Source organism: Erithacus rubecula (genome assembly GCF_903797595.1).
Source record: "Erithacus rubecula genome assembly, chromosome: 5".
In the NCBI taxonomy this organism is placed as follows: Eukaryota; Metazoa; Chordata; class Aves; order Passeriformes; family Muscicapidae; genus Erithacus; species Erithacus rubecula.
In genome coordinates this window covers 56,030,129-56,043,473 of record NC_136687.1, presented here as the reverse complement: position 1 = coordinate 56,043,473, position 13,345 = coordinate 56,030,129, and the positions used below count along the sequence as shown (strand labels likewise).

Sequence of the window (13,345 nt, the reverse complement as noted above, 5' to 3'; positions counted from 1 at the left end):
TATTCTCAGAGCAATAAGGAGCATGACGCTTATATTAGCTAACATTATGAAAAGAGTTTGCTCTCATCACTGTAATGAAAGACAGCAGTGTAATACAGACCGAGAAAGAGCAAAGTAATGGATTTATGTGGAACATTAATGCTGAATTTCTTTTATCTTTGAGTGATTAACCAGACAATCTTTGTGCTCTTTCTCAGAAGAATAAAAATAAGTTCACATTACTTTTATAAAGATAACATCCTCTACAGTTGGGATATCAGATTCTATTTACATGCACCTTATGGGCAGTAAGTGCATGTTACCCTTTCCAGGCATCTCGTGTGTATCAGAGTGGAGATGCAAAGATGTGGTGGCTGAAGAGGAAGGTGAAATGGTGCACAGTTCAAATCTAAATCTAAATTTAAATCTAGATCCGTGCATCCTCTAATTTGCTCTTTGTTTTAATGACCTTCGGATTATCCCCTCAGTGGAGCACCTTTTGCACTGTGCTGCTCAAACTGTGGAAAGCCAGGAGCAGTATAAAAATATTGCATTGCACCAAGGAAAATATTTTGAGTTGGATTTGGGAATTCTTTTCTTAATTTGCCTTTGTTTTTAATTTTGAAGAAGCTAAATATGAAACAGATTGGTCCATACTGATAATACAAAAATGTAACGGTTCTGATTTAGGAAACAGTTTAAATATGGATAGCTTAATCAATTATTACTGATTTAGCTGATACAAAATTTCTTCTAGTTTAGACAGAAATATCAGATAACCAGATCCCTGAAAGCTAATACCTCCTCTGTTTTCTTTCAGAAATAAAGATTTGAAATAGCTACAGACCAAAAAATTAAAAAGATATTTGTATGTGCTTATAGAACATCTGATATATTACTTTGTCAATATTTCAGTATTTAGCTCTACTTGGCAATGATAATATTTTATACATGCTGCAGAAGCCTATGTTAGCACCTTACAGTGTTTAATTTTTTTCATTTAAATTTAGGATTCATTTGATCAAAGACAAAGATGCCATAGATGATTATGTGGCGAAGAATATCAAAGGAGTGTCAAAACAAGAAGCTGATGCGTAAGTTGGCTTTTCTGAGGCATTTTAACATCCATAAGTTTATTGTTTCCTTTGTCTCTAGTCATCATAGTAATTTAAATTTGAAGTTCCCTAGGCCCTACCCTTTTTAGCGGAACTTGGCATTTAAAAATTGAAGTTGATATTAAATAATGATGTTTCGTTTCTCCTGATATTAAATATATCAAAGCACTTATCTACTTGGTTTCACTAATTTGTATATTTACCAATTAGATCAGATTTGTAACATTATTGTTAAGATAGTGTCAGTAATTATTATATTGTGCTGCCTTTTTTTTCCTTTCCCCTTCTCCTTGTTTTTTCTGAGCCTTTGTGAAATATCTCCTTTGGGGTAGGAGCTTAGTGTACTGACATACTCGTTCTTGTAATTTTGAATTACTATTTAGCCAAGCCCAACTGCTGACTTCTGTGGTGAAGCATTTAATACCCTATTAGTTATTTAAAAACCCAGTGTATGAAAGAAATCTTGATTTCTTACAGCTGAGGTATTTACATTTAGAAGTTACAAGAGACTATAACTGACTTATTCTTCTGGAGTCTTTTAAGAGATCTGGGGTTCAGCACCATCAAAATTAATGAAGGAATTCTAACACACTGGATTGCTGGTTGCTTAAGTGAGCTGATTTATTTATTTCAATATTTAAATAATAAAAGGATGCATATACAAGGGCTCTAGGCACCTTAACAATGAATATTGCAAGATCACCCTTGCAGCATAAAATCATTCTATCAGTCAGACAGGAATTCCACCAGCTAGTTTCTTGCAAAACATACTTCATTTCTCCTTCCTAGCCTAAGAATGTGTCTGCAAACCTTCCCTAAAACTTCCATGTTGAAATCTAGAAAGTTACCAGAAGTATCAGACCTCAGGGAGCAAACACTCTTACTGTCCCCCTGGTTCCATGCCAGCTGTGGAACTGGCTGCTCTGCTCGTTACTCCAATTTTAACAGGCTGAGTTGTCTTCCCAGGGAGCTGTTTCAGTTCTCAGCCCCAGTGGATTTCCACACACCATGCCAGGGACACAAGTGTTCTCTCTGAGGTGATTACACAGGAAGTAATTGCTATTTTAGGAAGGCCTTAGGGCTTCAAAGTGCATTTTACAAACAAACAAAAAAACAATGCAAAAAAACCTCCTAAATTATGGGGTTTTGTAGATCCTGAATCTGAATCTGAATTGTGGAAGAAGAAACCAGTGAGGACATTCAAGATGAAGAATTTTATCATCTGTTCTGCAATACCTAGACAAAGTGTAGCTCCCTTACAGTTTTGTGAGAGGCTGTTTTTCCCAAGTCACCAAAGCCTCTTAGAAGATTAAACTGAAATATCATATGTATTTATTCTGGTTTATTTCTATGGAGATTTTTTAAATACCTGCTTTAAAAGGTTGCATTCATGTTCTGTGCATTTAATTCTTCTTGGAATTTTAGCTTTTGATAACAAGCAGTTATGAAATTTCTTGCTCTATATATAATTTACTAATGCTCTTCCATAACCTTGATAAAATCATTTGAGAGCAAACTAAGGGTAACAAACTAACTACACAGTTAAATTAATACTATGCTAATCTAGTTAGAAAAAACTAGATGCATCAAATGTAATTTGAAACAAATTTATTAAGCAAGGCAATGCCATGTCTGCAAATGATCTTACTGAAATCAGTGTAATGCTTGGTATGTCTCAGCAGGCAACGAGTGTTATTATTTTAAAAATATGAGAGATGGCTTGCAGTATGTTGTGTAGTTTTTCAATATTGTTTCCATTCCAGAAGCAGATAATTACACTTGTTTTAAAGGCACTGAATTTCTTTCTTCTGACATACAAATATCTGTATTTTTGTTTAATATGGAGGTTAAAATGCCAATGATTATTTCATCAAGACGAATTATTTTAGCCACTCCTGCTTAACATAAAACACCCTTTTTTAAAGTGTACATTAGGCAAACAACAAATTGATTATCTTCTAAATAAAGGAGTGTATGGGTAGTATCACATTTGTGGGAGAAAAGCAATATTGTTTAAAATTTTTCCTGAAAATTCTCTCTTTCAAAATATTCCTTAAAATTGAGACAAATATTGAAGGAAAAAGATTGTAGTTATTCTTGTATTATAAAATATTGTCAATGTTCCAAACTTCAGCAAAATAGAAGAATTCCATTAAGTGTGTTCATTATACTGTGTCTTTTTTTCCATGGAAAAATGAGATGTTTTTCTCTTTTTTTTTTTTTCCTTTGTAATAATTTTTTTGTCTTGGGTTGATATGATAGAAAAAAGAGTGTTTAAGGAAGATAGTACTTTCATTATATTAAAACAACATATTGCTTTGTTTTTTCATTGATTTTGTTTTGCTTCCTTCTCAACGACTTTAACTTGAAATAAGAAGTTAATGTGGTATAAGGATCTGGAAATGGAAAAAAAGTAAAAGTTCATTAATGCAGAATGTGAGTGCTTTCTTGCCACAGAATCAGGCTTTTGCATGAGGAGGTTGGCTGACTCCCATGGCCTTCTGTGTGCTTTCCTTGGTACTTTCTGTTCTTAGTCCTGACTCACCAAGTCATTAACAGCTCAAAATCAGATTGCAGTAAAAATTAAAAATAGTTCATATGACTGAACTAAGAGTCAAGAGGTTCACAATGAACTGTGAAGTAAAGCATTTTTCATCAAGAGATTGGTTCCAGGACTGAATCTTCACATTAGTTTAGAGCCTAAAATGGCCCAGAATTTGATACTGTCATTCTTGTTTCCTGATCTTTTTGTCAGGGCCAGAAAGATCAAGTAACAGTTCTCTCCTCTTCATACAAATGAAAATTGTCAAAAGAGGATGTCATAAAAAAAAAGTTGAATACTAGAAAGAGAAGCTTTGAAATGTATTTGATGAGAGGGATAGCTTTGCTTAGCTGTAACCAAAAATTTAATTACAATAGTGATGTAACTACATGGGTTTTAAATGCATTTGAGGTGGATGATGGGGTTCTAATGTCCTCAAGACTCTGGCAGTCAAATGAAATCCAAATTATTATACAGAGATGGTAAAGGCTTGCCTAGGTATGCAGAAAATTTGTATTTGTGTTTTCTTTCTTGTAAGTAGTGGATCAGTGTGTTATGGAAAGCTTACTTGAAAAATCTGTCAGTAAAGACAGGCTCTGAGATGACTTCTTTCAGGCAGGAGATGACATTGTCTTACACACATTCTGTCAGATGTTTTAGGATTTTTAGAATTTTTAGAATTCTCCAATGGCTGGCCCACTTTAGGTTTAGCTGAAACAGAAGAATGCAAAGGCTTTAATTCTCAGGTGTGCTGTGTCCTCCAGAGCAGTTGGCCATCTCTGCCAGTACTGGGAAGATGGATCATTAAACTACTTTTCAGATTGTTGACTGTGAAATGGAACATGAAATTTATGTTCTAGCAGTGATGAGTGATGAATATAGTGAAGTCTAGCTTCTGTAAACTCCCTGCAGAAAGAGCAGAGGGGCTTTCACCCAGGTTTAACTAATCCAGGTTAATAACCCCAGCTGTGTGATTAGTTGAGCCCTGTGTTTCAGGATCTAGACAAGTGCTTCAGAATGATATTTTGGAAGCACCTGTTTTTCTCCATTGCTTATAGAGAGATCGTAGGGTGATGAGTTCAGATGTAGACACATAATTTATCACTCAATCCCTGCAGAGCTATAGAATTTTGAAAGCTGTAAAAAGGATGAGGTAGAGGTCTTAGAAACTGATTCCTGAGACAGCATTTTTACAGGAAGCTGTCAACTGTAGAACAGAAGTGACCTGGCATCCATTTTAAAACTTCTGTTGGTGCCATCTGATAAAAGATTATTTTTCTGTTTTTCAGTCAGAGACAAAATATTTACTACTCTCTCCACTTCAAGTTTCTGCTCTTTTCAGTGTCAGCATCAGCTTGGTAGAGTTAAGGAAAAAAGATGTGGGAAAAATTTTGAGGGATTAAATGCTAGAAGAGTTTGTGGAAATAAATTATTTCTTTCCTACATCCATGAATCTTCTACAGTGATCTCTGAATACTCAGACCAATCTGTCCTCCAGAGTAAAGAGGGAGAATCTTCATGACCTGACTAGAGGCCAGGATGGTCTGGAGAGTTCATTGGGGGAGAAAAATGGGATTTGTGGGCTGAAGAGTGTATGAAGAGTGTTTTGTTTCCTATTCTCATTATAGCCATGATGGACTAGTAAGCCCTACTATTAGACTGGGATTTTTCTGACCTTTTCCTTTGTTTTTAAGTTACTTAAATCATGAGAGTTTGAATACTCAGTTTTTTTATTTATTTGCTTCTTTATCTGTCTGTATTCTGGTCTTTTCCATTGATGGACCAATACTTTAAGGAAGCTGAACACAAGTAGCTGATTGGGGATGTGATTAACTCATACTTTTAGCAGCTGTCACATCTACTACATAAATTAGTGAGGGGACTCCTTAGGTTACTCAAAAAATAGATGGGGATCTCTTTCTCACTGATATCATACTGCCATGTTTTCTTTTTTACTACCTGAAATCTTTACTGGGGCTTCCCAAATTGAGGGTTCTTAGTTTAGACATGGGGATTTGGGGTTGTAGGGTAGATTTGACCATTTCTCTGTTAATAAGTGAGGCTCTCAAGAGACAGAAGATGGGCACTACTAATAAAAAGGATAAAGAAAATATCATGCTGGTATGGGATTGAGGCAAGGCAACAGAAGGTGCACCTGCTATTACTAACAAGCTTGTAAAAGGCAATCTGGGATGTAGAGAGATAATGTGGAGGTGCAGATTCCTTTTCTCTTGTATTTCAGCCCTAGATTGCACAGTATTTGATTCCAGTGATGCACTGCTGTGAGCTCCTTGCATTTCTTGTGTGTGCAACGCTGTGGAGATGGAGGGAGGAAGCCAAGGTCAAGGACATAGCAGCAAACAGAAAGTAGTAAACTTCTTTCCCTTTAATGTTCAGTCCTACCAAGACTTTGCTCTTCTTCCTGATGTCAGTCTTTGGACAGGACCTGTAAGCACCTTATGGCCCTCTTTGTTCACATTACTCTGGTTGAAAACCAGTGGAATGTTGTGCAAACTCATTTACATTTTAGGAGGGTATTTCTTCACTTTTAAATACTAAAAACTATGGAAGAGGGTAAACCAGAACCAAAGAAATTTATCCTTTCATGGTAAAAGAAATTTTAAATTAAGGCACACTGTCCCAAACTCCCTGCTGGTTGTGGAAAGGGAGATGGCACAAATCACTTAGTGAGCTAGATGATAAATTTTAAATTTCTTTCACAATATTATTTAAATATGTATTTTTTTCAGTCTGAATAATTCCTAACAATCTCGCTTGCCATGACCAGGATTCAATGTTTATTAAACAACTTTCAAAAAGAGATTTTAGAACTTAGAGGCACACATTCTTTTTGGTAAAATGAATGATCTCTGTGAATTTTGGGCCTGATAAGCATATTATTTAGTGTAATTAGGCAGTGATCTGAAGAACAGAACTGTGTAGGAAGCGAATGGTTTGCCTTTCCTAAAGAAACTTCTCTGTACATTTGTGTAATGTGAAAGATTTTTCTTGAAAAGGTTAAAAAAAGTTCTAATCAACTTCTGTACATTATGTAGAACTTCATTTTCTAAACTCTGCAAAAGAAAGTTTCATATTTAATGGGAAATCATGAATTATTCCATTTATTATCTACTTCCTCCTTTCAAAGACATGATCTGGATAAAAGGCGGGGTGAATAATTTCAAAAAATACAATACATTTTTAATGGGAAGGTGCAAACTACAGATTCTCATGACTATTAGCAAGTATAGAGGAAACAGAATTTTACTTGCAAAAACTCATCAAACTCTTGCAAAGATAAAATACATGACATACTTTAATAAAGAAGAACACAGTGAGCTGAAGTTTTTCTTTTTCATGTAACTTGTTGTTTTTACAAAGTTTGGTCTTACGGTTTTTTAGGTGCTTTCATTTCACAATAGTTCAACAATATTTACTACTGAAGATAATGTACAAGCAGTGCACAACTGATTTCTATTTTTAAAACACTCCATAAAGGTGAAGCATCTCTAACACACAAAAAGAGGCTGAGATAAAGAAAGATTGTCTAATCTGCTTTGGTACAGTCATAATTTCCTAATAGTTTTCACAATGAATCCTGCTTTGTGTAAAATCCTCACTTTTCCTTTCTTCCCAGTCTCTGTGTGGTCTATTTGTCTTTATCCTACTGAGTAAATTCAGCTGGGGACTTGAATAAAAGATCTACACAAAAGCAAAAGTAATGCAGGAATTGTTCATATCAATACTGCAATAAATGCAGAGCTTTGGATAGGGTTTTATGATATTTCATAAGAGCAGCTTGAGAGGATACAGAAAGTAAATAATTATGTTTATCTGTCTTGCATACAGTGAAAGAAACTTGCAGAGAAATTTAATGACTGCTTTGATATCATGCAAGTCAAATAGAATAAAAGAGGGAAGTTGAGAAATACTTCATTTTGATAGATAGTAGTCCTTAAAATATGGTTAGAATTACTTTTGATTAAGGAACATTATTAATTTAGAAGGAAAAATGAAAAGATTAATGAAGACAATGTTTTTTTCTGATTATGCTGGAAATAATCACAGGTATATGTACTTTTGTAAGATTAACATTTTTCTAAGGGTAGAACTTTTTATTTTTAGTGTTTTCTTTGCATTTACATTTAGGGACAGAATGTTTCAAAAGTTCATTGCTAGATTTATATTTCCATTTTCTGGGTTAATGAAGATTCTTGATTATTACAGTGCTTACATTCATTTTAAAACACTTTTTGTGTTTCATCCTTTGATGTTTATAATTGATTAATTTTTCATTTTATATATCTTTGAGCAAAAGGAAGGTAGTTCAATATATGTGTTCTTTGCAGGATCCTACTGGCAGGGTGTGCATCCCCCTTTGATGGCATGATTTAGGTTAAAGTGTGGTTTGACAACAATCCAGTGACTGAGGCAGCAGATGAAAAACACTGCAGTGCTAAAGCTGAAAGTTCTTGTACCTATATATATATATAGTATAAAGTACCTACATCTCTTTTTTTATATGTGTGTTTCATTTTCATCTTTCTATTAATAGTTCTGATACAAAGCTTTTTTTCTTTAAAAAATCTGTGTTGTTACAAGTCAATTCCAAGTGATGTTTTTCCCTTCCACAATGTGTACAAATCATCATGCAATATTTTTTATTTATAATTAAAATAGGGAATCTTTTTTATATTTTGAGGGGTTTGTGGATTTTATTCTTTTTTGTAATAGGATATTATCTATTTCAAGTTTGCAATTTGGAATTAAAAAGCAGGCCCCCCACCCCACTGTAATCTAACACTCAGCCTTAGCAGTAAAATATTCTAGAGTGTAAGCTAACTGTCTATTACTGCTTAATGACATTTACTGTACTGTCATATCTTTTTTTAATGAGATTACTATAGTCTACAATTTAACATATTACCATCCAGTAAATATTTCATTAAAAGGAAAGTATTTAAACGGACAGTCTTTAAAGCAGGATTAAAGAGCTGTGCCCTGATGCAGTTAAATAGCTTTGTATCAGTAGCAGTACGTGGTACTGAAATGTACCTGAACCATCCAAGGGATTGACTTACCAAAATAGTTGTGTGGATAAATTTTCACAGAGGATTGGGATAGCACAGGACCTGGATGTATTTTTAAGTTAGTTGTGTGCCCACCTTTGGTGTGTTGCATCCCAGGGATGTGGCAGTGTAGACATCAGCAGTGTGAATACAGGGATTGACACCACTGGAACCTGGGTGCTAAATCCTCACCTTCCATATTTGCCAAGTGTTTGCATGAGCACTTTCTGTGTTCAGCAATTCCCTGGGCAAACTTTTAACTCATTTTGGGCATGGGTCACCAACAGTGTTGAAAAAGTGTTCTTGTTTCTTGGTCGTCCAGCTGAAATTAAATAATTCCTCTTCCAATTCCTAGGCAGAACAGCCTGAACTTATAAATTCTTACAGCATATTTTTGTTCTATGTACTATATTTTTTTTTGTACTTAATGCATATATTTTTCAAATTGTAGGGAGAAAATTTTTAAATTTCCATGTTTATGATGTGGTTTTTTTGCATATAGGTTAAGCAAAAGGTACCTAAGTATTCACATACTTTATGTAATTTTCATTTTCTTGTAGATTTATAGACAGGAAAGGGGGGGGTGGAAGTAAAATAAATTTGTTTAAATGAACTTAAGCAAAAATATCTTTATTATTTTTTCATAATTTTGTGATGCTTATCTAAGGCATTTATATCAGTCATTGGCTTGCAAACTGCAGAAGGAAATCCCAAGTGAATGAAACCTATTTGAATACAGTTTTTAAACATTATAATAATTGGTAGAGTAATTATTTTACACTGGAAGTACACTTTAATATTTTATATACTATCGTTGTTTAATCCATGCCATTTTGTTCTCTACCAAATAGGATTGCTACAGTACAATACAACTACTTGTATTGTAATCAGAAGCTGGAATTAATTGGAAGTACTTATTAAGCCCTACAAAATCTAAATATATGAAAGCTAATATTTTATATATATATATATATAAATTTGGCATCTGAAAATAGTAGTCTTCTGGACTTATTTTGCATGTGTGTAATTGACCTGTAATATCAGGCAGGAGGCATGGAGAATTAAGCTCCTGATAAATTATTCTGTTATGCTATACTGACTATTTTGATTATTTGTAACACCAGTTCCTGCCTCTTAGCCTCTTAATTTCCTTTTTGTGTCCTCTCTTTCAGTTTAAAGGGTAGAATGCAAATAGCCTTATTGTGGAGGATTTTAAGTTGAAGGGAATGTTGTGTGGTTCTGTGCAGCATTGCTTAAGGGTCTTGTAAAAGTGCAATACCATAATGTAGGGAAGTCCTTGAGACTGGAAGAACAGTGTAATTCCATTAATCTCACCAAACATTTACTGTTTATTACTGTTGCATTGGTAAAGGAAGATTACAGTCAGGTTCCTGTGATTTCTCAGTGTGATTCTAGATTACTTTGTAATACCAATGATAATGCAAAAGGAAATCCATATAGGAAAATTACTGAAGTAACTGGATAGTTTACAAAGAAATGAAAATGTCTGTATCAATATCTGGGTACACTTGAATTAAGCAGGGTGTTAACAGCAGTGTGTTTTCAAGCTCACAGATCCATGTTCAATAAGTAGCTCCTTCCACCCGTGTGATACTGCGCAATACAAAATCATCACCTCTACCACGGTGCCACTGAAATGGCAACTTTAACTTTTGCTTATTTATTTGGTGCTGAAAACTCTGGTGACACAGAACCCCCATAATGACACAGAGACTCTGAGAAGCTCACAGAAATTTTCAGCACTTTCTAATGGAACACTGCATCACAGAAACTGTTGGTGTAGGATCAGATCCACCTGCAGCTCATGGCCCAGCCGGTGTAAATAAACATTTAGCAACATAACAGCGATGGCAGAAATGAGTACACAGGCAGAGGGTCGGGGCATTCTTAGCATCAGCTGGCTCTGTGGTAAGTGGTGTGGTTCTCATCTGTTGAGTTTCATGGATGAAAAAACCCAAAGCTAATCCACTTTAAATTAAAACCAGATTAATTGGTATCTTTCTTTTAACCGTAAATACATAGAGTTGCTTCAGATTTCATTAAAAATAGTTTGCTTTAAAAAAAAAAAAAAAAATCTGAAACCTTTTTTTTTCTGGCGTGATTTTATGATCACCCCACGGGGAGCGAGGACTTTGGGTTGGCAGTCACATCGCATTAAATTTTTGAATGAAACCCGGCAGATCTTGCCGAGCTGTCTGGTCCGACACATTCCGTGGCTCGCTGGCGTCCGTGCGGGCCGGGCGAGCGCCTTGGTGGCCCCTCGCCCTGTTCCCTGTGCCGGGGCACAGCCGGGGAAAGCCTTTGTTCTGTGCCGGGATCCGCGCATCCTGCCTGCAGTTTCCCACTTTTCCAGTAGATGCCCCCAGAGACCAGTAAACCCCGGGAACTCCGCTCCGAGCTAAGCGAAGGGCGCTCAGCCTTCTCTCATTTCGCTCCTGGAAGAACATAATTGTTCAAAGGAAACCTCAAGTCGGCGCGGACGAATGCACAAAAACAACCTCGCTTGTTTAACAATAAATCATAATCTGTTGGGGAGCGAGGTTCGAAAGTGTTTAGTGTAAGATTGCTTATTAATGTAGAAACATACTACACTAGTGCTAACAGTGGGATTTTATAAAATAAATCACAGAATCATAGAATAATCTGAGTTGGAAGGAACCTTAGGTATCAGGTTTTGATATTGATATTAGAAATCAAGCAATCTTTAGTTATCTAAAGCAGGAGTTGTTCTACTTAACTTCAGTTTTTGCATGCTGCATGACATCATGAAAAGCAGGAAGGAAAGTATTTTGAGGAGTGAGGATTTATAGTTTATCTCAAGGTATCATGAAAAGTTTACTGTGTTTGAAAGTGTTTGTAAATAAATGACCTTAGAATTTTCATCGGGAAACTCTAGGATAACAGTAACAATTTTAGATTTTGTTGCAGTGTCAAACTCCTTTAGGTGATACAAATACCATTTATCCCCATAATACCATAAATCTCTTGCCCAATTTTATTGTTTGTGTGTGATCAGGCACTTGTGGTTTATATATTACAGAAACAATAGTATTATTATTGTGTTGTGTGCATTATAACTGAGATGATTTTTTATAAGTGCCATTGAATTTGAAGGGTTTTACAGTAGATAGCTTCACTGCTTGTATGCTAAAATCAGTCCTCTTTGCCTCAGAAAAATGTACTCTGTACAGTAGAATTACCTCAGCATTGTTTCAATTTCTCAATTAGTTGGGATGGGATTTATTCAAACACTCTTGACACTGGTTTTCAAAAATTACATGTTTTACTGTATGCTTTGTTTTCCTGTACTGGTTTACTAATAATGCTTTCTTGTGGCAAAAATGTGCTTTGACTTCAAGTAAAATACATCAGTCTATAGAAAATAATATGTTACATGGACACAGTTTTTTCTGTTTGTATGAGTACCAGTTCTGTGCTCAATGAGTGTGCAGTGAGTGTTAAAAATTACCTGAATGACATTTTGGGTAGTGACTGCTGAATCTTTTAGCACTACTTCCTTGTTTACTTCCAATACATCTCCTGATCTAATGCATGCACACACACAAACATACATAGATTCCATTATATAAATAAACAGGCATGTGTGTGCTTGCTATGCAGATTGTTATTCCACTTCTCTGAGTTATATTGCTGTAGGATTCAGTCCTAGGCCTTTGGAAGTTGGTAGGAATTTTTTACCTATGCTCTTCAGGTTTGGTTTTTTTTTTATTACACAGGATTTTTAAACAGGAAATAAAAAGCTATTCCATATAAAAAAGAGAGAATATATTGCATGGTATTAGCACAATATCTTTACAGTGTTTTGAAGCTATGTACGGTACATTTGGTATATATCAGATATAGCATATTCTAGCAAATTAAAATTTAAATCTTTAAACATATTTCTCATATGTAAGATAAATGTTGCAAAATTTTATGGTGCAGAAAAGTTATATCTTTTCCCTTATCTGTGTGAGCAATGTATGATTTTCAATCTCAAAAAATATCTATTTATATATAGACACACATTCAGTATTGTCTGGTCTAAATCGTATCAGGATTAGTTAATATTTTTGTGCTCAATTCTGCAACTGAAATGTGAAAAATACATGTGAAGGATTAATGTGCATTTGTGTAGTAAAAAATGTTATTTTAATTATGTCAGATATGAAATAATGCACATTATTTGCTTCCTACATCTTACATTGCTGTCTATTTTATTGACATCTGGCTAAGAAGTTTCTCACATCACTTCCATCTTACCAACACTGTTAAAGAATTGCAGTAGCTCTTCTTAAGATCAAAGTACATTGGGCGATTATTTATTACATAGACTATAAATTTCATTTTTCAGAATTCCATATTTATTTTATAGCTGAGATAATTTGAATTTAAATGGATTTAAATCTAAAAGGACAGTCTTGAAAACAGTTTGGAAATTTAATGGAATATACAAGATAAAGGTAACACATCTGAGTCCTTGCCATTTTACTGAGGTAAAGATTGGTTCTCCCAGGCTGGACAACCATCCTTGCAGTCCCATTGGACTCATAGTTTTCTCCAGAATAGGACACAAATTGTTTCACACCATATAAAACAAATACTTTGATTATTTCCAT

The 13,345-nt window shown here is 34.8% G+C and overlaps 1 protein-coding gene across 4 annotated transcripts in view; it reads left to right on the top strand.

Moving 5' to 3' along the window:
* Positions 1-13,345, top strand: part of TTC29 (tetratricopeptide repeat domain 29) — a 170,562-nt gene that overhangs the window by 66,867 nt on the left and 90,350 nt on the right. For all 4 annotated transcript variants that reach the window (XM_079305958.1, XM_079305956.1, XM_079305957.1 and 1 more), the window contains exon 3: positions 990-1,073. In XM_079305958.1, coding sequence (XP_079162084.1) covers positions 990-1,073 — 84 coding nt within the window. The remainder of the gene's footprint in view (positions 1-989; positions 1,074-13,345) is intronic.